A 27,457-nucleotide genomic window follows, 5' to 3' on the forward strand; every position below is an offset into this window, starting at 1 on the left:
CTGCTGGATCGGCGGGAGTCGGACGACGAGTGGCGCATGCTGCTGCCCCCTGACGTCTTCTGACACCTCAGCGTGCTGGACAGTTGTTTCTGGCACTGGGACGATCCAAAGTAGTAGACGAGAGGATCCAGGAGGCAGTTTAGACTTCCCAAACACATGAACACCAGATAGGCCGCGTAAGAGCCGTCCGGCGTGTCTTGGATCTTCGCGACGCCGTCGTGGAACTGCAGGTAGTGCGCTAGCAGCAGACAGTTAGTCGGCAGGAAACACAGCACGAAAATCACCAGCACGGTGAACGCCATCACCACGGCTCGCGTTCTCCGGCGCGAGCGCCCCAGAACGCCGTCGGGGACCCTGCTCAGCGACCAGATCACGCGCGCGTAGGACACGGCGGTGACGAGCAGCGGCAGGAAGAAGAAGGCGCAGCACAGGGCGACGAAGTAGATCCGGTGGCGCCAGATGAGCTCGTGCGCCGGCTGGACGTCGTGACAGGTGGTGATGTTCAGCTGAGCGAGGCGGACGGTCTGTTCGGAGAGGACGAGCGGCGCGGCGCCGGCGAGCGACAGCACCCACGCGGCCGCGCAGGCCGCGACGGCGTACCGAGGCCTGCGCCAGGACAGCGAGTCGATGGGGTAGACCACGGCGAGCAGCCGGTCCACGCTGATGCAGGTTATGAGCAGAACGGAGCAGTACATGTTCCAGTAGAAGGCCGCGGTGACCGCGCGGCACATGACCTCGCCGAACACCCAGTGGTTGCCGCCGAAGTGGTAGGCGATCTTGAAGGGCAGCAGGACGGCAAAGAGCAGGTCGGCGCAAGCCAGATTCAGCATGTAGATCGCCGCGGGCTTCTTGGGCTTGATCCTCAGCGCGAAGGCCACCAGCGCAAGGATGTTGATCGGCACGCTGACAAGGCAGACCAGCGTGTAGAAGGACGGTATGAAGACGGTGGACATGGGGCCCGTGAGGAACAGCAACGCTTCCTCTGAGATTTGCGGCCTGCTGCCCCTGCTGGTCGCGTTCCTCAGCGGACCGTGTTTGATGAGATTAGATGTGGCGAACTCGTCGTCTAGATAATCCAGCACTATTGACTCATCTGGCTCCGATATGTCAAAAAAGGCAAAGGTCCGTCCACGCGCTGTTCCTGGAGTGGCAAAAATCAGAGAATCCATGATATAAGAACGATTATTTCTTGTAATCATATCTTTACTCATAGGATCCATATTATAGGCCTGATTTAATACAGATTATGCAAATATTCTGGTCATTACAGGTAAGGGCAAATTCAACATTTCAACAGCAAGGCACTTCAACATGCTTTACAGAGAGCATGAACGTGATAAAGACAATACAAAGAGAAGGAGCGTTCAAACAGTACCCAAAAGAGTTGAATGAAGAAAAATAAAAGTGTTTACACTCTTAGAAATAAAAGTGCTAAGTAGAACCATATAAGGTTCTTCGTCTTGTCCTCATAGGAGAACCCTTTTTGGCAAAGGTTCCACCTGGAACCTCTTTTGAGGGTTCCACCAAGAACCCCTGAAAAACCCGTTATTCAGGAAAGGGGTTTTAAAGGGTTCTCTGGATCAAAATGGTTCTTACTGGAACCATCAGTGTTACCAGGAACCCTTGAAAAACCCATTCTTCAGGAAAGGGTTTTTCAGAAGCAAATGGTTCCAGGTAGAACCTCAGAACCTTGTAGAACCCTTATATCTAAGAGTGTAATAGTGAAAGGTATAATTTAATAAAAGGCCACGGTTAGAAAAGGAAATCAATATATCTGCAAAATATCTGTCCTCATCAAATCAATCTTTTTTAATCCATTCACCACAGAGCATTTTCTTGTTCTTTCTTCTTTTTTTCAGTTTTGAGTTTTGAAAAGACATTTTTTCTGCTGTGTAATTTGAAGAAGGCTCACATGTATCCTGGTTTGATAAGCTGGAGTAATTTAAATTTTCTTACAGCACAGACTGACGGATTGACCTGTGACGTGCAATGATTTTGGAAATACAACTCATGGGCTATCGTCTCAATAAATATAGCATTTAAATTTGGACGTTACGACGAGCAGAACGACATTGCAGTGATCTGTACTATTGAATCACATGGATACAAATTTTAAAAAAAGTATTCATCCCAATGTGTAGTGACACTGCATTTCCTGTGGATGTGGCTTTGTCTTTCTGGATCAGCATCTGTTTTATATGAAGGTGATCGACGACACTTGGTGAAGAATGACCGTGATATCCCTCTTTAAGTTCACTGATGCCTGTTCATTTCCTGCAGAGTGAGATGTTTCTCTGCTGGTCTACGTGCAGATATGTCCCTGTGCAAAACACTTAACCCATGTGAAAGTGTACACTCTTAGAAATAAGGGTTCCAAAAGGGTCCTTCTACACGTTCTGTGGTTCTACCTGGAACCATTTGCTTCTGAAAAACTCTTTCCCGAAGAAAGGGTTTTTCAAGGGTTCTTGGTAACAGTAACGTTTCCAGTAAGAACCATTTTGATCCAGAAAACCCTTTAAAACTCCTTCCCTGAATAAAGGGTTCTTGGTGGAACCCTCCAAAAGTGTTCAAAAAGCTTGTCCTCTCCATGGTTTAATCTATGAGTCATCAAGACCAGAAAAGTGCTGTATATCATCATATTTATTTCTATTTCCTTAGACTTAGACAAATCAACTAATGTTTCCAGCTCTTTATCAGGAAAAGCTCATGCCGTGGTTTAGTCACTCACTACACATTGTTTGATATTTTTAAATGGCTTTTTAAATAAAGTTTTCTTACCGTTCTGAGCCGCAGCTGAAGCAGCACATGTGCACACCACGAGCATCAGCAACGCTTTTGGAAACATGGTGTTGTGCTAAAACTAAAAAAAAAAAAAAAAGAGGAAAATTATGATATTAAATGTTGTTAATCCACTCGTCTCTTCTCTGTCCCACGCTCTCTCTCTGCTGCTGCTGCTGCTGCTGCTGATCGTGACCAGTGAGAGTCTTGTTTTCCGCTTAAAGTCCACTTGGTCTGAAAAAAACAAAAAAAAAAAAAAAATCCTGGGTACCAACCAATCATCAGCAGCAGAGTCCGTGCGAGACATTCCTGTCCACTGAGGTCACCTTTCCCGTCACACAGCAGCAGCAGCAGCAGCAGCAGCAGCAGCAGCAGCAGCAGCAGCAGCAGCAGCCTAATGGCTCATAAGTGAAGTATGACAAAAGTTGTATTTAAAGAAAATGTTGTTCCTTCCTGAAAACTAAGTTTGTTGTCTGGTTTATCTTTATAGATATCACACTTCACTTCTGGGTGTATTATCTGACACGTAAAAAGGTCCAGTGTGGGACATTTAGGAGGGTGTATTGGCAGAAAGTGAACGTTATACCCATAAGTATGTTTTTTTTTTTTTTTTAAACGTGTATCTCTTTGCTTTGGTTTGGTTTTTGTGGTAAAAAAAAAACGTATATATAATATAAGGGACGTCGCAATGCGATACATTCCTGGAATTGTTGTCTCGCGGAGCTCTGCTTTGTCCGTACAACACGCGGGAGTCCGTGAAACGTTCTATTCTTGGCTCCACAGTGCAGCACAGAGTTCTACACAAACTTCCAGCTTCAGAGGATTTAAGATACTTTTTTTTTTAAGGTGGACCTAAAGAGATACTACTAAACAGAGCATTCTGAACAGGGCTGTTTTGGCAGGGTGATTGAACTGCTGTGGTGCTTCATCCTTATGGTATTTTTGACCAAAGCATGTCACAGACATGTTCATTAGGACACCAGGGAGCTAGTTTAACTCGGAGAAATAGGGTATAATATGAGTCCCTTACGGTATTTTATGTGCAGCCCAAATGGACAAAATTCTCAATTTGAAGCGGAGACTTACTATTAAAACAAAGAAGGAGGAAATCATTTCTGTGTGAAGGCCAAATAAACAAATAGTGGAGAAGTCCACCATTTGTTACAATCTGCAGTATCGGCCATTAGATGTAACTACTTATTTTGGCAACAGTTGTTTTGGAAATGTATTTTCTTCCTTTAGGGCCATTAAGAACAAAAGTAAGTTTGCAAAACTCACCCTTCCTCCATCCAGATATGCACAATTTAATTCTGAAGACTATATAACCCAAGTTCTAAATATCATCAGTTCAATAAAATATATATATTTTATTCACACATAGTCAAAATCAATAGAAAAAAAAAAAAACTTGGCCATGCTTCCTTTTAAAGCTGTAGTGTGTAACTTTCAAATATAAATGAATGTCCATTGCGTTAAAATGAGTTTGCACAATGCTGATTAACCCTTAGTGCATCCATGATCATTCGCTGTGGGAATAATACACAACTCCTTATATGGACATCCTGGGGGTGTGTGATTAAAGGTCATATATTCATGTTTTGTTTAAAAAAAAAAAAAAAAATGTTGTTTTTTTCTTATGTGTTGTTGAGTCAAAGTTTCTTTCCACCACCACATGTTCACATGTACACAGTGTCCAGATCATACAGATTTACAGCATGACAAGACCCGAGAGATGCTTAAGTGTTTCCGCTATTTGGAAAATAACCAAATAGGACAGAAAGTTCAAGTGACCAATTTAAACCAATCTTTGAGTCTTTATTTATCCGCTTATGTAAACACAGACTCTAATGTCACATACATGATGTTTTCGCATTATGGCGAGACGTCTACCTCTGTCTGGTGGACGTGAAACGTTTCTGTGTCTGTCTGATTCTTGGAGATCTGCAGTTCATATAAACATCAAAGATAATGCGGGGGGAGAGAGAAGGAGTTTGTTCGGAAAAAAGAATGAGACGCTTTCTCTGCGCGAGGGTTTGTTCGAGGCAGATAATAAAGACAGGATGAGGTGGGAGGAGGTGGAGGTCTGACTCACTCATCCTGCAGCTTTACATCCACTGGGACTGACGTAAAACTCACAGAGAGAGAGCCACAAATCCACTTCCTGATAAAAAAAAATAAAAAAATGTATCCACCACAGTGTTTCTGTCTGTTTCTGATGACTTTTTAGCTCCACTCTCATTATTATTTATTTCTTTTTTCTTAAAAACGTCTGAGTCAGCAACAAACAAAGGGTTTGTGAGTAAGCTGGAGGCCGTCGGGGTCTTGTTTATGATGTCATGACTCAGGATCGCAAGAGCGGAGAATGTGACCGACCCCCAGGTCAGACAGAAACAACAACAGTCGCATAACTCGGACCGTTTTACACAGCAACAGTTTGTGAATGCATTCTTGATGCAACTGATCAGCGTCGCCGTTGTGTGATAAAGATCGAAAACGGAGCCAAGTTTACAATTACGACATCAGTGAAGTGGGTGCTGATAATGGTTCCATAATTCATGAAACCACAGAGAAAAAGAATGATCCTTTCAGGAAGTAACTGCCGTCCATAGTGCCAGATATGGAGTGTCTCTTATTAATTATGTTCAATCATGTTGGAGTGATAATGAGGCTAAGTATCTTTCTGCAATTGTCGTAGATCGATTGATACACTCTTAGAAATAAAAGTGCTAAGTAGAATCATATAAGTTTCTTCGGCTTGTCCTCATAGGAGAACCCTTTTTGGCTCCAGGTAGAACCTTTTTATATGTTCCACCTGGAACCCCTAATGGAGGGTTCCACCAAGAACCCTTTTAAAAGCCTTTATTCAGGAAACGGGTTTTAAAGGGTTCTCTGGATCAACATGGTTCTTACTGGAACCATTAGTGTTACCAAGCACCATTGAAAAACCCTTTCTTTCTTCTTCCAGGTAGAACCTCAGCCCTTGTAGAAGGACCCTTTTGGAACCCTTATTTCTAAGAGTGTACCCTTTCACATGGGTCAAGTGTTTTTGCACAGGGACACCGCTGCACGTAGACCAGCAGAGAAACAACTCACTCTGCAGGAAATGATCAGGCGTCAAGAACCCAAGAACCCTTGAAAAAAACCTTTCTTCGGGAAAGTTCACCTCTGGCTTCCTTTCCTGAAGAAAGGGTTTTCCAATGGTTCTTGGTAACACCAATGGTTCCAGTAAGAACCATTTTGATCCAGAGAACCCTTTAAAACCCCTTTCTTGAATAAAGGGTTTTAAAATAGTTCTTGGTGGAACCCTCCAAAAGAGTTCCAGGTGGAACCTATATAAAAAGGGTTCACCTATGAGGACAAACCGAAGAATCTTATGGTTCTACTTAGCACTTTTATTTACTAAGAGTGTAGATGACATTCTCCTCTCCACCTCCTGATCTCACTGTTCCACCAAACACAAAGTCACCTCCTTCTCTATCCTCTTCCATCTCTAGATCAAGTTCTTTCCCTAATAACCTCCAGCCCCCTTGACCCTATCCTTTCTCACTTTGGATAAAAGCATCTGCTAAATGACATGTAATTTAATATAATGTTATGTAAGATATTCAGCTCTATTGTGGTTAAATGTCCCCACTTTGTCCATTAGTTGCTGGGCACTAATTGCACACTGGTATTTCCTGGAGCTTTTCCTGCAGCCTGAATGCAGCGATGTACAGTGTGAAGCAAAAAACAACAAAATGGCAACAAGACTACAATAGGTAGTAATTATTTACCACTTCATCACCACGATTTACCCAATCATAAGCAGTTATTATTATTATTATTATTATTATTATTATATAATCGATATAAAAGCGCTAATAATAGCTGCTTCACACTGTGTCTCCAGAGGCAGTGCAGCTGGACACGGCTAAGGTCATGTTGCTCCTGCAGCCCGCTGTGCTCGGGCGTTTTCCTAAAAATAACAGAAGCCCATTCCTGCTCACACGAGGAGGCAGGATGCAGAGTGTGGGAGATTAGGCTCCAGACTGAAGTATAGCTGGCAACGCCTCAATCAAGTTTGAGTGCTGTTGTTGTTTTGCGGTTCCACTCGAGCATGTTTTACTATTTTGTCTTTCGGTCGGGGGCACGGAGACGAGAACAGAACAAAAAAAACAAACCAAGGTGAGGAGTGAGAATATGGCAAAAACGAGGCACAGTTGACTGTTTCACCTCGCTTTATTGTACGATTCAACAAGTGTGTGAAATCTCTAAAGACAGAATGTGTTCTAGTGACAGCGAACGTCTTTTCAGACTGACTTTAGTGACTTTTCATTGACAGTATTTGATAAAAAATTGTAAAATAAAACTCCAAACACAAACAATGAATGATAGCACGAAAGAGAATTGGGAATATGACGTCAACATTTTCCCCAAAAGTATCTTTATTCGCTGTCAACACGGAAACACGGGGCTGGTGTTTTGAGATTTCCTCACTCTGGGAGGCCTTTTTTTTAAAAATAAACAAGAAAAGTAGTAGTTAAAGTAAAAATGTGATATATGATATGATATATAGTGCTATATATACTTTATATAACAGGAAATACAATTAATTATAACTTTGACTCAACAACACATAAGAAGAAGATAAAAAAACATGCATTTTTTGGTGGTGACCTATAAACACATACCCCCAGGATGTCCATATAAGGAGTTGTGTATTATTACCATGGGCGCACCAGCGGCAATGATCTGTGCCGCGTGAGCACTAAGGGTTAAACCCCAAAATCGGGTTTAAAAGGAAAACATCACAATGAGGAAGGACCTGTTGAAAATAAAAGATGCAAAATAATCTGTGTCATTTTGCAGAATTTAACACTATTTTTATAAAAAAAAAAACAAAAAAAACAGAACAACATCTGGCACCAGAGCATAAAGCGAAAGTTGATGCCGAACCTGATGAGAACTGCAGAGTTTACAGTGTGGTGTGGTGTGGTTTCTACAGGTAAACACTGCCCCTAGAGGACTCTAGAGGTTATTACTCACATGCTACATAACCATGATTCATGTTCAGGTTAAATCACAGTGTGACTAAAAGGTGCTGGGCCAACGTTGGACGCTGCCAGCAGCTTTGTTGCAGGCTTTAGCAAAGTTTGGATGACCATCTGCATTTATTAGTGTTATTTTTATTTTTTTAAAATAAGATATAGCCAGAAAATACAGACACAAATATAATAATAATTGACATTTGCATTGGAATGGTTAGGGTTAGGGTTAGTCAGGGTTATGAAATAGTCAGAGACAAACACAAGTTTGACCAGTAATATTAAGGGTTTGTTAACTCTTAGTGCAAAATAGAAAAAATTAAACATTTTGAGTACTTTTTGCTCAGGTGTCTTTTTATAGTTGGTGAGAAGGATTGTTTTTTTTTCATCAGATTGTCTAAGGTTATGTTCTACACTCTTAGAAATAAGGGTTCCAAAAGGGTCCTTCTCCAAGGGCTGAGGTTCTACCTGGAACCATTTGCTTCTGAAAAACCCTTTCCCCAAAGAAAGGGGTTTTTCAAGGGTTCTTGGTAACACTGATGGTTCCACTAAGAACCATTTTGATCCAGAGAACCCTTTAAAACCCCTTTCCTGAATAAAGGACTTTAAAAGGGTTCTCGGCGGAACCCTCCAAAAGGGTTCCAGGTTAGAAACTAGCTTGTCCTCTTCTATGAGGACATGCCGAAGAACCTTATATGGTTCTACTCAGCACTTTTATTTCTTTCTAAGAGTGTATGGGTTAAAGTTTATGTTCCGGCTTTAGCTGTTTTCCAACTCAAGTTAGTTTGAAGCGTGACAGAAACACTGTTGGTCCTTCGAAAACAACAACATTTTTAATGGACTTTATTATGATTATTATCGTCCACATCACAAGCGCTTTCTATTTTCTCTGAAATTCATCGTCTTAACGTTAAGGAGAAACAGAAAGCAGCAGCAGCAGGATATGATGTGACGACCGACTGCAGCACAGGAAGCAGATGTTTGTATCAGATGTGCTGCTTAAACACAGAGGAAGGAGATGCATCTCGCCTCTTATCTAAAGGGCCTGAAATACTGAATGGTCGTATATATATTTCACAGTTTTGAACTTTTTTTGTGAGACTGGAGGTTTAAATAATACATGAGCACGATGTAGTTTTTATTTTGTTTGCGGCACAGCCCTCCCGTGTTTGTCTCACAGTAAACACGACCTCTCTGACCTTTTTTTTTTTACTATTTTTGGCCTGCGACGATGCTAAAGTAAACCTCAGATGACGCCTCGGTGTCAGTTCTGAGTCACACTGAATGTTTTAGTTTGCGTTGACGTCGCAGGCGGGAAGCTGAGACAATGCACCTCCGAGCTCTGAGGTCGAGCAGATGCTTGTACCCCCGGAAAAAAACATTGACGCCCACTTCTCTCCGATAAAACAGTTTAGAGGAAAACACGACAGGGGTCACATCTGCGATCAGCTGGACGCAAAGGGATCAAATAACAAAATAGGACGATCACATCAAAAGGAGAGTCGGCTCAGACTCTGGTGAAATTTTTGGCCTTAAAATGTCCATTTCTCTCAGCGTAATTCACGTTAAGTACTAGACTCCTGTGTCTCCTCTGGAGAAATCCCATGATGGTGATAGAAGAAACTGACCAGTTACAGTGAAATTAGACTCTCAGATGAAATTTGAGGCCAAACGTATACATTGCTGTTAAGCGTGAGAACTGGGAAAGTGAAACTCTTTAATGTGTGGATGTTCATTTTAGAGTTTTCCAAAATACTCAAACTCATTTCCACTGAGGGTCACATCAGCATAACGGTTAGCCTCAAAGGGCCAGATGTAACCGTCATACAGAATAAATGTAACCAAATATAATGTAAAATAAAGCTAACTACTCCGTAACATATTGCTAAATAACTTTCTGTATTTACTACTTGTTCAATTTCACTCGTCACATGACGCAAATACAACGCTACGCTCCGATCCAGTGGCGGTGCCGTCACTTTGCGGGTAACGCAATCGCCGTGCATTGTGGGAAAGGTAGTTCAACGCACGCCTTAAAGCAGCGTAGACCTATTTTAACGGAGATTTTTAAGACCAAATTAATCACAAGTGGGCCACATAAAATGACGTGGCGGACCACATCTGGCCCCCGGGCCTTGAGTTTGACACGTGTGGTTTAGAGCCATGGTCCTACAACTGTGGCACGTCTACCACCAGTATACTCGAACCATATAAGGTTTGTTGGCTTATAGGAGAACCATTTTTGGCTCCAGGTAGAACCTTTTTTTATAAAGGTTCCACCAAGAACCATTTTAAAACCCTTTATTCAGGAAAGGGGTTTTAAAGGGTTCTCTGGATCAAAATGGTTCTTACTGGAACCATTACTGTTACCAAGAACCCTTGAAAAACCCTTTATTCGGGAGAGCAAATGGTTCCAGGTAGAACCTCAGCCCTTGTAGAAGGACCCTTTTGGAACCCTTATTTCTAAGAGTGTACTTCTGATCACATACCCTGGTACCAAAGTGTTTGTTTTTAACAACCTGTAGACGAGCGTCATCTTTTTGAGCCGGAACACGGGAACAGAACACACAAAACGACTGACGTGAAGACGGGAAGAAGAAAACAAAAAAAAAAACGTGCTCATGTCTGGACAAGCTTATCGTTATCAGAGAGGCTCATTTCCTCGCGTATACTCGCCCAGAGAAAACCTTTTTTTCTGCTTATTACCTCATTCCACATTTCCTCTCGGGTTCAAGAAGAAGTCAACACGTAAAGTGACCATAAAGTCACACATACTGTAGAGTAGTGAGTGGAATTTATGATGATATTCACATTCAGGACACATTTCTTATTATATTTAAGCCATTTTTGAAGCCTTAAAGGTTAAAAAGAATACGATAGGTGATGGAAGTTGTACATAAAAATGAATGTCTCACCTATTGTCACCTTGAAATCTGATGAAATAGATATGACAAAGTTCTTACATGTGAGGACAGACTGGAACATGACTGGAAGTCACTCTCTGTGAAGATATCATGTTTTCTCCCCCTTTTTGTCCACCCCCCCATCATGAGTGGATGTGGGGGGGGGGGGGGGCGTTTCCGACGGATACGCCGACTCAGTGACAGCCAGACAGAGGAGACGCTGTTGTTGATGTGGAGCAAGAGAAGAGAAGAGAGACATCTGTGCTGTGCCGTTCAACAAGAGGGAAAACATGGGGAAACTCGTCTTTACCCTCGTTTTTCTTCTCTGCATAAGTGGATCTCTTCAAAAGGACGGTGAGTGACCTTTAATCGGTGTTTCGCCCGAATACTTTTTTTTAAGTGATTTGTTGTCTGCCCTGATTATTACAATGAGATCTTTATGACTTTTATGTAGCTGAAGAATGTGAATCTGGTCGATCTGTAAGTCGATGTGGAAACTTTAAAGCAAGCTGCGGCTTGCAGAGCCGCTACTCAGTGACTCACAACAAACATCACATTATTACGACACGAGATGGTTTTGTTATCAGCATTAGGGATCAATGGTTCATTGATTGAGAATTAAACTCTGATAATCAACGTCAAAGTCTTTAAGATCGAACAATCTTTCGACTTTTGAAGAGAAGAGTTTTAAATCAGACTTTTTTCATCTGCTTTTTGTCACATAGAAGAAACTATAACTACAATTAACCCTTTAAGGTACACACCAAAAAAATTTTTTTTTTTATTTCCTTATGATAACAATAACGAAAATCTCTCTGTATATATATATATATATATATTTTTTTTTTTAATTAGACCCTACAGTATTCCAGATCCAGGCCTCTACCGAACGGTTGAGACGTCTGTTCATAATAAACCTGGTTTGCATAATTCATAAAGTATTATTATTTTCAATGAGATATAGTGACTTGAAGCAATACCTTAAAGGGTTAAACGTTAAAGTCTATATTTGCATGAACATTGCATAAAACGTGTACTCGACATTTATACAGTATTAAAGGTGCCATATGTAAGAATGTGGCCAAAAACGGTTACTACACTCAAATTCAAAACACCGAGGTCTTTTAGGTTTCGTTTTCTGACGTAACTGGTTCAACCCGTGGTTGCTCGGCAGCTGAGACTCTACCGACTGCAATGATTGGTAAACGGCGGTAGGTGGCGCCACATGCCAAAAACATGATTTCAAAACATAAACGTGATTTGCAGTCTGCAAAAATATTTTATTTAATGCAAATATTTTGGCTGTACTGTTGTTGTTGGTGAGTAATCTGATTAAACCAATCAGATTACAGGACTTTTGATGTTAAATAACATAGGTTTTAGAATTTGGTATAATTAACAGACATTAGATCATTGTTTTACTCATAAATAATAATGATTTATAGCTATTAGCTAAATCTGGTATAAAGCACCTTCTGTCACTGACTATAATGTATCATACACTGTATAAAACAAATGTAATAAACTAAAAAACTTTCTTTGTGTTGCTGTTGTTTTTGTTGCAGGGAAACCAAAGCGATCCAAAGTGAAGAGAAACAGCTCTGATGTTCCCGTGCCCAGAACATTTTTTGGGGATCTTGACGTTCAGCCAAACCTCTTTGTCGCTAATGGGACTCAAGCTCCCGTTTTAGCCCATTCTCTGCCAGCACTGAAGTCCCTGAGCAACAACACAGCAGTTTACCTCAGCAGCCCCCTCAGCACTCGGGTCATCCCCATTGTTTACATGGTGGTGGTTGCTGTCGGTGTCCCGGCCAACGTCGCCGTCCTCTACACGCTGGCGTCCAAAATCCGCAAGGTGTCCTCCGCCATCCTGTACTGCAGCCTGGCTCTCTCCGACCTCCTCCTCCTCCTCTCCCTGCTCTTCAAGGCTCACTACCATCTCCATGGCAACCACTGGGATCTCGGCGAGACCGCCTGTCGCGTGGTTACCGCCTGTTTCTACGGCAACCTCTACTGCTCGGCGCAGACGCTGGCGTGCGTCAGCGTCAAGCGCTACCTGGCCGTAGTGCACCCCTTCAAGTACAAGGCCCTGCCCAAGAGGGCGTGCACCGCCTGGGTGACGCTGGCGCTGTGGGCGGTGTTCGGAGCCGCCGTCGTCCCCGAGCTCCTCGTCCAGCAGAGTTTCTGGCTCCCTGAGCTAAACCGCATCACCTGCCACGACGTGCTCCCACTGGGCAGCGACTCCCACAGCTTCCTGCTCTACTACAACCTCGTCCTGACCATCTTCGGCCTCCTGGTGCCGCTGGTCACCTCGGCGGTGTGCTTCTCCCTCATCGTCCGCGAGCTCAACCAGTCCCACCACGACTGGACGTCGTACATCAAGGCCAGCTCGCTGGTGTTCGTCATCTTCCTGGTGTGCTTCACCCCGGCTGGAGTGCTGCACTTCCTCCACTACGTGAAACTGTTCGCGAGCCGAACGGAGAACCTGTACATGTACTTTAACGTGGCGGTGTGTCTGTGCTGCCTCCACGCCTGCCTGGACCCTTTCCTCTTCGTCTGCATGTCCAAATCTGTGGGCTCCACGCGATACTTGAGGGCCTTTAAAGGCAAGACTTTGAGCATATCTGTTTAAGAGACACATGGTCTACCTGTTTCCCCCAAAGACTGGCGTTTGTTTGATATGTGGAGGTAAATGCTCTCTGTGGCTGGAACCAAAAAGAAAGCAAAAAGACCTCCATGGCACAAAAAGATGGACTTGGCCTTTGTTTGAATCATTAGGATCAATAGATCTAAACAACCAAGGAACGTTTAAGGTACTCAACAACAACAAGCTTGTTAGGAACCTAGCAGTTAGCATTGAAAACCAACCCATGTTGCTACATTTCCTCAGCGGTACAGTTTAGATTACTTTATGTGATGCAATTAGCTGTGTTTCAATTGTCATGGGACTCAAAATACCTGATAATACCTGTCACATTCCGCTTTTTTGGTACCTTGCACAATGGTTTGGCACCTGAACGGTGGAGCCAGACAAGCGCTAGATCACTTCTGTGCACCAGTGGGAATGGGAGGAGCGCAGAATGCGGGGGATAGCGTTCGCAGCTGTCGCAGCTTTCGCAATCCGACCTACACACGCCACATCTGGGTTTTAGATTATACTCCTGTTACAAATTAATCATAAAGGCATAAAGCCTTTTTTATTTGCTCCTCCTCTTATGACTTCCTAAAGTGCACTCCATTGTTGAAACTTTTAAAACCATATTGTAAGTAACCATAAGCAATCCTAGTATTTAAGGTAGTTCTCACCAAATTGACATTGCTGTGGATCAACATTATTTTTTGTTGTATATATAAAAGTATGTCTTATGAGTCAGTGTGTCTCGTCTTTTTCTGGTTTAAAAGCAAAACACCTGTTCTTTGTTTATTTGTTTAACTAGTGCAGTGCCCGTAGGAAGTATGTATTCCTATAGTGGGGAGCTGAAGAAGTTTTTTTCAGTTACGGAATGCATGATAAGGAACGTAAAGGTGGTTGACAGTCACAACAGCTAGCTACGCTAATGCTTATCAAAAATGAAAACATTTGCAGATTTTGTATTATGTTAGCCCTACGCTAATGCTAATCTTAGCCTCGCTAGCTTACCTTTGGAAACAGGTTCGCCAAGATAGCTGCAAAGTAGTACCATGCTAATGCTAAATAAATATGTGCTCGTGTATTGGTGAACGGACACTTCGTATAACACCATGTTCTGCGGTGAACCGTGTGAAAATGTCTCAACCATCGTGAGGACAGCCTCTTCACTCCCACCTCCCCGCTACAGACAGCGCAGCCGCTGCTGATGAGCCGATGCCTGCCTGGTGTAATGTGATAAATCAGCGAAAAAAATCCCTCCAAAAAATTTGAAAATCAAGGACGCACACCATCGGGCCATGCTCGACCCATATCCAAAGTCTTAGGACGATCTGACTAACAGACGCAACTTGCTTCACACCCAGATAGAATCTAAGCATTTCTGCTTTGTTTATCTAATCGAAAATTAGCCTCCTCTCCTTGACGTCTCACTGTCACTAAGTTGGTATTTCCTGCTCAGCATGTGACACGATTTGTCAGAGATCTCCAGGTCGGTCTCACGAAGGTGAAACCGGTTTGTGACACGGAGCAGCATCCTGCCGAGCGGTATGACGTTGTCAAAGTGTGCCAAGAAAACACTCACCCACGTTACAACATGCTGTTGTTGACTCAAATATCAGACATCTGCGGCCTCAGCACAAATCCAGACTCATCGGACCAGACTGCATTTTTCACTCTTGAGCTGTCCAGTGAGGACATTTTCCACATGTTCATTTTCATTCTAACCAAAAATGTGACCTTTCATAGAAAATTTCATATTTGCCCTACATTATTATGTCGCCTATTTGGGGACAATATATACGCTTAAAACATATAATACATTTTATAAATGTACATTTATGAAACTATGTTATGTTTGTTCATATATGTACATATATTTAAAGGTGCCATATGTAAGAATGTGCCCAAAAACGGTTACTACATTCAAATTCAAAATACTGATGTCTTTTAGGTTTCGTTTTCTGACGTAACTGGCAACCCGTGGTTGCTCGGCAGCTGAGACTCTACTGACTGCAATGATTGGTAGACGGCGGTAGGTGGCGCCACATGCCAAAACATGATTTCAAAACATGATTTGCAGTCTGCAAAATATTTTTTGTTATGCAAATATTTTGGCTGTACTGTTGTTGTTGGAGAGACGTTATATATGAACATTATTCTTGAGTCTCTGTGACATATTATGAGGATTTTATGGCCATTTGCTTTAGATTTATTACATAATGCACCTTTAAATATAAACATAAATCACTTTTAGGTTTTGAAATCATGTTTTGGCATGTGGCGCCACCTACCGCCGTCAACCAATCATTGCAGTCAGTAGAGTCTCAGCTGCCGAGCAACCACGGGTTGCCAGTTACGTCAGAAAACGAAACCTAAAAAGACCTCGGTATTTGGAATTTGAATGTAGATCAAACTTCTGTAAACTCTCATTAAAAAAACACACAATGAAGATCTGTTTTTCTTGTGATGTTTGATGAATAAAGTGGTCTGAATGAAGAAGATATTGCCTTTAGCTCAGTATCGCATGTGTCCATAGATTTTAGGTCCTGTTGTTTCTGAGCTTCTTCTGTTGCTCAATCTGTTAGCGACTTCGGAGAGAGGTGGGAAAGGCGTTTCTCTGGGAGCGAGTTAGTCAGGCTCGGTGCAAACTCATTAAAAACACATGTTCGACATGAGCGAGTTCCAACAGTGCAGGAACGTTGACCCAGAGGATGTTTCAGCTGAGGCCCCCAGGTCTCTCAGAGACCTCTTTGTAATGTCCGGATAACTTATAAGAGCAGACTAGAGCCTCAGATGTACCTGCCAACATTCAGCACCAACACAGAGACCTGATGTTTCTGCTTCTGTGGTGCAGTGGATTAAAAGGTAGTGATCACCACAGTACTTTTTCCTGGGAAATATATATACAGTACTTTTTTATTTTATTTAGATTGATTCGTCACCTGCTGCTTGCTGATGTTGCACAAGACTGAAAGTTCTCTGGAGCAGTGGCTTAATAGGATTTATAGCAGGGGGTGGCCCAGGGGCCCCATGTGGCCCTCCTAATCCATTACATGCGGCCCAACCTAATGAAAACATGGCCCACGACCTCACCGTCTTTTAAAGACAGTGTGTTAGCAATGTTTTTTTTTTTTAATAACAGTAATAATAAGATATTTGGTCATAATTATCCCATTATTAAATGTATCATATATAACATTCAATAACATATATAAATACACTTGTTAGGGCCTGAGCCACGAATGGCAGAGGCCCCCGAAACGGCACGAATATGAATTACAGTTTTCCACACTGTTATTGATATAATAAATGTCTGTTTTTGATATTAATACAGTCATTTTGCATCATAAATAGTATTATTAAGTATACGTGTGATATCATGATACAATATTGTGAACAGTTGTTTTTTTTACCCCACTTTTTGTTCTCCAGGCCGGACTTGAAGTCATTTGAGTTCGAGACCCCTGATTTATAGGAAGTTTTATTTTATTTTTAATGAATAAGTGCTGAAGTACGGAGCCCCCGAAGTGAAATGAGAAAAAAAATAAAAATTACGAAAAAAATACTAATAATTAAAAATATCGAGTTTCCAAAAAAAATGGAAAAAAATTGTTTTGAAAAAAAAAGGTTTCAAAATGTTTTGGAAACTCAAGATCTCGACTTTCAAAAAAAAAAAATTTGAATTTTTTTTTCATAAATCATAATTTTTTGGAAACTGGAAATCATAAAAAAAAAATCTAATTTTTTTATTTTATTTTTTCATATTTTTTGGGGAAACTCGAGATTTCAAATTTTTTTTTTTTCATCTTTTTTTTTTTTTTTTCTCATGTCACTTCGGGGGCTCCGTACTGAGGAACCTTTAGGAATATTTTTGCATTTGAAACACATTGATAAGCCTTGTTTACTGAACCCATGAAATAATCTATTGAATGAACTCCCTTCAAGTATTTATCCAACCCAAAATATGTCTGTTGTTACAGCACAGTTATCTTGTATCGTAATACTTTTTATTTTGAAAATACATTCATGTATGTAAGTTAAAATAAGATTTTGAGGAAGAAATCTCACTCTCTTGGTTTAATATGACCAGTTCATGTTCATCGTTATCCTGTTACGATGTGACTTGAGGTTTAAGAAGTCTTAAACTAAACATTTCTGCTCAAAAACATGGTCGGTCAACAGGAAGTTCTCCAGGATGTCGTCATAAAATAAGGCCCAACAAGACAACAAGAGTGATACAACCTGTCAAGAGAGGTCACGGGGGTAAATGGTGCCATCTGCTGGTGAAGAGTGAACACACCGAGTCAAGTCCCCCGTGCTGTTCAAACGAAACTCTTTATTGAGTATGTAGACACCAGAGGAATCCACCTTTACATTGCATCCACCTGCACCTTTTTCTTATCAAAATAAATCATGTCGAGGACAAGTAATTATGCCTTTTACACACAACGTCTTGTATTATCATCTGTATAAGCAGAGGTTTTCGAATCCGAGTCGCGCGACGCCTGGCCCTGGTTTCCGTCCATCCATCCATCCACGCCTCTGGAAGTACGGGGAACTTCAGGGTTTCCGAGCGGATTCGAAGACCCCTGCTTTTATAACATCCAGCAGAACAGTCAACCTCACCAGACACGAGCATGCCCTTTCACAAACGAAGCTACGAGCCACGTTTAATAACGCGCTATAACGAAAACACCTGCCCACGAAACAAATCTGACGAACAACGCACGCGTGATACATTCACCTTTTGACCCCAGGGATTCGCACAAACGCGCGTTTTTTTGCCTCCCACGGGAGCAAGTTACAGAGCGAGGACACCAAAATGGAAAAAGCACACACACGCAGAACACGCGCGCACTCACACACACATTCACACTCGTACGTACAACAGAGGGACTTCGGGTTAACAAACATGCAGGGTTCGGTTCTCGGACACAGTGACAGTTTGTCGAGCACAGCTGGTGGAGTTCAGACGAGCAGACGACACACACACGCACACGCACGAGCATCGGACAAAAAAAAGTGTCGCCTTTCTGTCCGAAAACAGACAAAAATTATGTTAAATATAAATCGTTTTTCCACAGTAAGGAACGCGATATAAGCAACGGAACGCCACGGAACCCCCGTATGAATGAAACTGTACTGCACTCTTGTATGAACAATTTTTTTTTGTCTGTATGATTGAACAAAATGAGCAGAATGTTACAGGATTTTTATATATACATATATATTTATACATATATACATATGTATATATACATATGTATATATACCTAATGCATTTTCACATGGCTCTGTAGCAGCAAGAGTATCATTCACAAGGGAATTTAAAGGATCTGTTCACCCAAATTACACACACACACACATGACCACAATAAATATATTGTAGAGGAAGCCAACAATTAACATTAACTCTAATGTGTTGTTATTACGGTAATAATTCACTTGCGCCGTTGCAGGAAGCCGCAGAATCAGCGTCTTTGTCGCTTGTTGGAAAAGCGCACCTATAGATAATTAGCATTTCTTTGGACAGTTTTTGCACATCGAGACAAAATTCTATGTTTTATACAATAAACTTTTTGATTTTCCTTCATATTTAAATTGTTAATACACTATTTTAACATAGTGTATTTAGTAAATTAGTAGTCATTTAGTGCAATTTACTACTAGTAAAGTAGTAGATTGTAAATAACTGCCAGATATCGACAGTTTTTCTGGTAATCTCCTACGAGTTGCTGCCTTTTATGTCTAAAATAAGCAAAAAAAACTAAAGTCCAGACAAACATTTTTAGTGTTAGGTGTTAAAGGGCAACGATCACAGTGCAACTCACAAAACTGAGACAGAAGTTTCAGTTACCGTTTTTTACTTTTACATTCACTTTTTATGATCGAGAAGAAAAATAGAAGCTTTTATGAAGCGTATTGTATATTGTGTAATTAGGATGTCTAGCCTGAACTCGCACCTTCCTACAACATCCGCAGGGGAGTCGGCTCCCCCGATATCTACAGTAGACAAAAAGGTGTGTAAACACGGCCAGGAAAGGCAGACTCCCTTTGTCTATTGGAGGAATGCAAAAAGGGGAGTTTGCTCAGGTATAAATGTGGAGGTGCTCAATGGGACAAAATGACTTGAGACTTGCACACGTTTGACTTGATCCATCTCTGCTATATTACATTTTCTGACTATTGATTTACCGCCATTCTTCAAACAAATAATATGATGCCGAATAGGTATAGGCCACCCATGAGATATATGTTAATTTTAAAAATAATAATAATAATGATGCTAATTTACTTGGTGATCATAAAAAAATGCACGTCCACGTGGCTGCTGTGAGCACGTTAGTACAGTACGTTTGGGTGAACTGGTCCTTTACGCATGGCTTTTAATTTCACTCAATCGTTTGTTTCGGATTCTCCAAAAATCTTGAGTTATTCCGTGTAGAAAAGAACATGAAAGACGCACACAAAACGCACACACACACACACTGCAGACCAACAAAAACAGGGTAGAGCAGCAAAGCTTCCAGCAAGGTTTGGAAGGAGCTCAATGGAGAGACAAGGAAAGAGAGATAGATAGAAAGAGAGAGAGAGAGGCACGACATTTGAGAAAGGCCTTTCAGTTTTGGAGGGAGCAGCAGCAGCAAGGCATGAAGGAGATAAACAGAGAGGACAAGGGGACAGGACAGGTCGAAGGACACTGTGGAGGAAGAACCGTGACGGGGAGGGGGAAAAAAAAGCACAAGAGGAAGAGTAGGTTTTAATAAGAGCAGAGGTTTTTCCTACAGTATAAATTCTTCTTGACAGGATCCGATTACAGCAGAGCAGCAAAGCCCTTCAATGGTGAGCCGGACGCCACGAGACGAAACAACAACACGGACAACGAGAGAGAGACAGAGAGAAAAATAGAGAGGAAGCATTCAGACAAAAAAGGGGTTTCTCCAGTCGTAAAAGTCTTACTGTAAAAAGCAGAAAATGTAAACGTCTTTTTCGGTTTTTAGAAATGTAGCTGCTGAAGTTGCCAGTTTGGACTAAACTACTACATCTTTATTGATTTTTTTGTTTGTTTTTGTTTTGTTTTTATTATTTTTTAAATCTATGGCCTTGTCATTCTTGCATGTTGCTGCGAAAAGGCTTGAACATCATCAACCTGGTGGATCTCAGGTTTAAGTAATAAGTCTGTGTTTATTAATTAATTAATTAATTAAATAAAATAAGTAATTAATTAATTAATTAATTAATTAATTAATTAATTAATTAAATAAATACATAAATAATTAAATTAATGAATGAATGAACAAATAAATAAATATTAAAAAATGACATATGCTCAGCTGATACTAAATGATTAAAGGTATCGTTCCACCATATCGTGATTTAGCGCTTAGCATAAAAACAAGGAAGCAGAGGAAAACGTCGCCTCTAAAGCTCACTTACGCTGGTTCCTACGGAAGAGGATTAGTCAAAAAATCTTTTTACATGTGGCCACCCATACGAAAAATAAATAATTAAGAAAAACAGCATTTTTCCCCCTCAGAATTCTGTTTTTTTTTCTCAGAATTCTTACTTTAATCTCATAATCTGACTTTTTCCTCAGAATTCTGATTTGAATATCTGAATTCATTATTAATTATATATATATTTATTTATTTTTTTACATATGGCCCTAATACTTTTCCGTAGTTTTCAGACATGAACTCCAGAAAACAGAGTTCAGACTGTTTGTGTGTCACATATTATGACAAAGAGATTATCCAGAGCTTTTCCTGCTGCTGTGTTCACACCCGGATATATTCTGTAATCTGTGAATTCTTGATAACAGCGGTGGCAGGAAAAGTTCTGGAAAATGTCCACCGCCGACTTTTGCAGACATTATGTCTTCACACGTGGAGCTACAGCCAATTTCAGTGCATGTCTGAAAATCAAGTTGTGATTTTAGTCAGTTTAGCCACTCAGAGAAACAAGAGCAGTCTATTTTCTTAAGGAGCGCTTGAGGTGTTTATTTTTTGTATTCACATCCAGCATCTTAAAATGCTTGAAGAACATGTTGAAGAGGCCAGAGTTAGTTTTTCTAAAACTACAGGGCTTGGAGCTGCTCAGATGACTGAATATGCTGTAGCTTCACTGAATTAATAATAACGGCATTAGCCTCAGGGAAAAAACATCAAAACAAAGACAATATAGAGTCTCACTGCTGATTTCCTGGTTTGTGTGTTGATCAGGATCTTAAGGAAGAGTATTAGGGCCACATGTAAAAAAAAAAAAAAAAAGAAGCATGAATTCTGAGATTGAAGAATTCATACTTTAATCTTGAGATTAAATTCAGAGTTCTGAGAAAAAAAGTCAGACATTTTGACTGTAGTCCTGAGAGAATTCTGATATTAAAGTCAGAAATATGTCAGAACGTTAATCTTGAGATTAAATTCAGAATTCTGAGGAAAAAAAAGTAAGAATTTTTTACTTTAGTCCCAAGAGAATTCTGATATTCAAGTCAGAAATATGTCAGAACGTTAATCTTGAGATTAAAGTCAGAATTCTGAGAAAAAGTCAGAATTCTGAATTCAATCCTGAGATTAAAGTCAGAATTCTGAGATTAAAGATTTTTTTTAAAATTGGAAAAACATTTTTAGTTTTTGAGATTAATTTAATCTCACAATTCATGTTGTTGTTGTTTTTCTTTGAATTTTGTACAAGTGGCCCCTAATACTCTTCGCTTTATCTGGAGGGTGGAGGCTCAAAATGCAATTTCAGCGTGAATAATAAAGACCAGCTTGTCCTAATTCTTTGGCCCCGAGCATCTAAAGACGCAGTGAACGCGCTAATCTAGATAAATTTGAGTGGGATTTTAAAGTTGTGTGTTGTTGTCCAAGCCTTTTGCAGCTTTGACACATGTCATTTTTTTTTTTTTAGGTGTGTTGCATGTGTGAAACAGCCCGTGGTGAATAGATATGCAGAGCTGCGGATATACAGAGTTTTATAACAACTGTTAATTATTAATTGTCAACTTTCTCATTCTGAATTCTTGCAACAACAAAAAAAAAGCCACCGATTCGACCTAGATTTGCAAACCTTCGATCGTTTGTCTTCAAACTCTTTATATCTACAGCTCTCTGTAAAGTTAAACTCTGTTTTATTATCCCCATTGACCAGGTGTTTCACTCAGAAACGACAGAATAACAGTCTCTGTAAGATTGTATGTGCCAGGCAGTAAAAATCAAAAGAGCTACGCTTGTTTTAGTGATCTAGAAATCAAAACTTTTTGCGTCGTTGACGAGCGAATTATTCGGTAAACTGAGTGAACACCTGGTAAACAGACATGCTGCGCCTCCGTCGAGGTTTACATGAGGACGTTGGCACGCGTGTCTGGCAGTCGCAGCCCCACCAGGCCGCCGGCAACCAGCACAGACGACGCCAGCAGGATGGGGATTGCCTTGGTGATGCCGACCAGGGAGCCAAAGATCAGGTTGCCCAGCACCGCTGCCAGCTTACACATGGCGTTACAGAAGCCAAATCCCGTGCCCCTGGGAACAAAGAGACAAGGAGGAAATAGAAGAAAAGAGTGGCAGATGTTTATTTTCTGATGGAACTCTAACTTAGTATTTTTTTCAGGCGATAAACTCCTTCTATCACTGCTGCTAAACCGCCTTTCAAGTACACCTGTTCAACTGCTTGTCAACGCAAATGTGCCAACCAGCCAATCACGCGTTCAGGCGTGTAGACGCGGTCACGACGACCTGCTGATGTTCAAATCGAGCATCAGAGGGGAAAAAAAAAAAAAATGATCTACTGGGATTTTTTTTGGCTCTGATTCTGTGAACCTGCCGCAGGAAAAAAAAAAAAAGACTAAACTGCAGCAATGTGTTTTCTTGATGATTATGAGAAGATTTCTTTTTAAATATCAACCATAGGGGCTTTACATGAAGCAAACACTTTTGCAAGGAGCAAATAAAAAGTTGACTTAAAGGTCCCATATTATGCAAAATCAACTTTTTAATCACTTATATTTGGGACTCTGGAGTTCCCTACCAGTCGGCAAAGTGTGAAAAACGATGACTCACTCATGTTTTTGTGGTCCTCCTCAGTCTAAGTAGAGGAGATAAAACACGCAATGTTGACTTCCGCGCTCACTGGGACGTCACAATGCGCTAAATTCCTGGAATTGATGTCTCGCGGAGCTCCGCTTTGTCCGTAAAACACGTGAGAGTGCAGACGAGTGCAACGGTATCCAAAAACCGGAAGTCCGCAAAGTCTGCGAAAAGTTCTATTCTTCGCTCCTCAGTGCAGCACAGAGTTCTACACAAACTTCCAGCCTCAGAGGATTTATCTGTCCAGTGGATACATGTTATATATGACGGCAATGTGCCTGCTAGAGCCTGCAAATGATCACTTTTCCAAATGCTAACTGCTGTTAGCTCCCAGTAGCCTCTGTGGCTGATGTCATTTCCTGTTCCTTAAGTGTCGTTTTACTTTTTTTTAAGGTGGACCTAAAAAGATACTACTAAACAGAGCGTTCTGAACAGGGCTGTTTTGGCAGGGTGATTGAACTGCTTTTTTGACCAAAGCATGTCACAGACATGTTCATTAGGACACCAGTGAACTAGGTTAACTTGGAGAAATAGGGTATAATATGGGACCTTTAATCATTTTGGAGTCGCTGTCCGTCTGGAACAAAAAAGTTGCAAGTATCTAACTTTGTATTTGCTTATTAAAAAGTGTTGTTTGAAAATATACACAGACCTAGACACAAACCTAATTCCATACCTGTTCAGAATGTACCTCACCTTTTGCCCCTATGTCAGCTGGAATTGGTTTTGCCTTCTACAAGACTAGTAAATGAATGATGTAACTTCCCTAATCCAAATACTTTCTGTGTGCAGCGCTCACCTCCGGTCTGTTGGGTACAGCTCAGCTGTGACCACATCGAGGGAGTTCCAGGCCGAGATACTGAGGCCGTTGTAGAGGCAGAGCATGAAGATCATCATCGACTCACTGGTGCCAAACCACAGGAAGAAGCAGCTGATACCTGACAGCACCATGGAGCCTCCTGCAGAGGGCAACACAACACACCTTTTTTCACACCTGTGCCGACATCACAAGACATTTTGCGACGACTGAGAGCTCAAACAATGCCCCCGTCTTACCTAACATGCTGAGGCGGCCTATTTTGTCCATGAGCAGCGCAGAGACGATGTTTCCGGGAAGCACGGCCAGCGTTCCCAGGAAGTTGACGAAGTAGACCCAGTAGGCGCTGTAATCGTCTTCGAATGTCATCTGACAGCCGGTTTTGTTGTGGTGGAAGGAGCTGTTGATCACGCGGGAGTTTGTGAGTTTGGTGTCGTCGACGTCTGTGAACGTGAGAGATGAGAGCACAGTGTTGAAGTCACAGATAAAGGTAAGACAATAGCTAACAGATAAATACTGTGTTGTGTCTTTACCTTCATTTTGTCTTTGCTTTTAAAGGTGCCATATGTAAGAATGTGGCCAAAAACGGTTACTACATTCAAATTCAAAACACAGAGGTCTTTTAGGTTTACGTTTTCTGACGTAACTGGCAACCCATGGTTGCTCTGCAGCAGAGACTCTACTGACTGCAATGATTGGTAGACGGCGGTACGTGGCGCCACATGCCAAAAACATGATTTCAAAGCATAAACATGATTTGCAGTCTGCAAAATATTATTTTCAATGCAAATATTTTGTCTGTACTGTTGTTGTTGGTGAGTTCAGTTTGTTATATGAACATTATTCCAGAGTCTCTGTGACATATTAGGAGGATTTTATGGCCAGTTGCTTTAGATTTATTATATAATGCACCTTTAAAGGCGCTATACATGAAATGATTTACGCTATAATGATCGTTAAAGCTTCCTTTGAGGAGCTAAAATGGAAAGCCACGCAAACCTTGCAACCGCCACGGACTCCTTTAAGACCTAAAAGTGTCAGCTTCACTAAATGTCAAATTTTTGTGTTTTACGAGCGTGATGAATTCACCGCTAAACAACCACGACAGCTGAGGCAGCCACTGCATAATTAACTCACCTTGTTGCCATGTACCATGGCTTTTAGAGAGCCTCATGTATCCGTCAGTTATATTGTTAAATATTACTAGTGCAGTGCCCGTAGGAAGTATGTATTCCTACAGTGGAATATTTAAAAAAATAAATTTTTCAGTTATGGTAATGCATGATAAGGAACTTAAAGGCTAACGTAATACAAACACTGTGCTGTTTTGTGACCGTCAGCCACGCCGGTAAAGCAAGTTGCATCCGTGTGTCTGTCTGTCTGTGACGGGCATATCTCGCTGACCGTTAGTCAGATCGCCCTAAGACTTTAGATATGGGCTGAGCATGGCCCAATGGTGTGCATCCTTGATTTTCAAATTTTTGGGAGGAATTTTAATTTTTGGCGATTTATCATGCTGCACCTTTGCTGATTTATCAATTATTAGCTATGCTAATGCTAATCGAAAATGAAGGTTGCACAGTGTTTGTATTACGTTAGCCTTTACGTTCCTTATCATGCATTACCATGAATGAAAAACCTTCTTCAGCTCCCACTATAGGAATACATACTTCGGGCACTGCACTAGTACTGTTTTAAGTCCAGGACCCAGACACATGAGCCCACATGTGGAATTGATGTGCATCCGTCCAGTAACGTTCGTGATGCTGAAAGGTACACCAGAAAATCAGATTTTTTTTTTTTACATCACATTTGACCTCAATGACTCAGCAGTTCTTTAGAGACCCAGACTTGAACTGGGATTAAACAGGACTGGACTGAGGCTTGTGGTTTAGTGACTGGATAGCAATTCATATCCGACAGACACATCGGGGCTTAGCTCACGTATGAATAATACTAAATGCAGTTCAAGTTCCATATGGAAGTAGATTGACAGCAGAATGTTATTGGCAAATTTGTCTGTGGCTCACAGTGAGCTGAGCAGCAGTAAGAGTAACATCCTCTGCTCTCACAACACTCCTCTCTGTCTCTCCTCGTTTCTCTTTATCCTCTGCTCCCCAGAGACACATTGCTGGGGGCAAAGAGACTTCATTTCCCATGGGGCATTACCAGAAACCTAACGTGCCCTTTCCTGTTTCCGTGTTCAGCTCTTTCTTGAGTGCTGCAGGGAACTGTTTTTCTACCCGATGTTCCCACAAGATCTGACTCAGCTCCCGGTTCTCTCAGAACATTTAAAATGCCTCTCATACCTTTTCCTTGCCATCTCCCTCCTGCTTGTGATTGCACTTTAATATTTTTTTTTTTTCGTGAGGTAAAACCCACAGATATTACACAGATGCTGTTCATGCCTGGGTTCCCGCGTCTTTATGAAAACAAAACATGCCAGGATGAATTATTCAGGGGAAGCTCCGTTCAGGAAGTTCAATTTCCTCACTGTCTTGGATTTTTTTCTAAAACATCAGATACAAAACACATGTCACTCAGTACCCAGTGCTTTAGGAGTCCCTCAGTAGAACTTGATTTAACAATCTGGACAGGTTGCCAGTCCATAACCATAACCCTAACCCCAAACCCAGAGAAAGACATACCAATTAACACAGATTTTTCAATCATTTGGATATTCCACAACAATTACCAGGGTCAAAATGATTACCCCCCTTAAGAACTGACCTTTTCATTGAGCCACAGCACAAACCACTGTAGCGAAACGATTGCAAGGCCGCGTACACAGGCTGCCAATCCTCACAGGGCCAACATACTGAGATGAACAGTGTTGTGGACATTCTCTGCTGCTGGTGAACAATCAAATAGAGAACTTCTGCCGACCGACAAGGTTTTATTTTCTATGCAAGGAAAAGGTCAATCTTCACAGGAGTGATCCTAGCTGGAGAAAGACCCAGAGCATAGCGGGCTCTCCACATTTATACTTGAACATCTCCCATTTTGCATTCCTCCAATAGAAAAGGAGTCTGCCTTTCCAGGCTGTGTTTTCACACCACTTTGTCTACTGTAGGTATCGGGGAGTCGACTCCCTGTGGATGTTGTAGGAAGGTGCAGGTTCAGTCTAGACATCCTAATTACACAATATACAATACACAAAAGGACCTGGTATCTTGTGTAGGAAAAGAGGAAACTGGAGATCCGCAAGGCAACAGTGCCAG

At 41.4% G+C, this 27,457-nt stretch overlaps 3 protein-coding genes across 3 annotated transcripts in view; 1 reads left to right on the top strand and 2 right to left on the bottom strand.

The window, feature by feature from the left end:
• The window catches only part of LOC310928485 (proteinase-activated receptor 1-like), a 4,151-nt gene extending 1,216 nt beyond the window's left edge, over positions 1 to 2,935 (bottom strand). Inside the window, exons 1-2 of the mRNA XM_083891039.1 lie at positions 2,779 to 2,935; positions 1 to 1,141 (exon numbers count right to left, since the gene is read on the bottom strand). The exon at positions 1 to 1,141 is cut by the window's left edge and continues 1,216 nt beyond it. Coding sequence (XP_083747165.1) covers positions 1 to 1,141; positions 2,779 to 2,845 — 1,208 coding nt within the window. The 5' untranslated portion in view covers positions 2,846 to 2,935. The remainder of the gene's footprint in view (positions 1,142 to 2,778) is intronic.
• An 8,020-nt stretch (positions 2,936 to 10,955) lies between these two features.
• Positions 10,956 to 13,723, top strand: LOC310925098 (proteinase-activated receptor 3-like). The gene is made up of 2 exons (XM_083886968.1): positions 10,956 to 11,059; positions 12,271 to 13,723. Exons 1-2 carry the CDS (start codon positions 10,996 to 10,998, stop codon positions 13,335 to 13,337), a joined length of 1,131 nt encoding a protein of 376 aa, XP_083743094.1. The 5' UTR covers positions 10,956 to 10,995; the 3' UTR covers positions 13,338 to 13,723.
• Positions 13,724 to 22,671: 8,948 nt separating this feature from the next.
• LOC310925688 (synaptic vesicle glycoprotein 2C-like) overlaps positions 22,672 to 27,457 on the bottom strand; it is a gene marked incomplete at both ends in the record, with an annotated part of 30,961 nt that continues 26,175 nt past the window's right edge. The window contains 3 exons of the mRNA XM_083887694.1: positions 22,672 to 22,855; positions 24,219 to 24,378; positions 24,476 to 24,679. Coding sequence (XP_083743820.1) covers positions 22,672 to 22,855; positions 24,219 to 24,378; positions 24,476 to 24,679 — 548 coding nt within the window. The remainder of the gene's footprint in view (positions 22,856 to 24,218; positions 24,379 to 24,475; positions 24,680 to 27,457) is intronic.

This window comes from Microchirus variegatus, assembly GCF_963457635.1.
Source record: "Microchirus variegatus genome assembly, chromosome: 1".
Lineage (NCBI taxonomy): Eukaryota > Metazoa > Chordata > Actinopteri > Pleuronectiformes > Soleidae > Microchirus > Microchirus variegatus.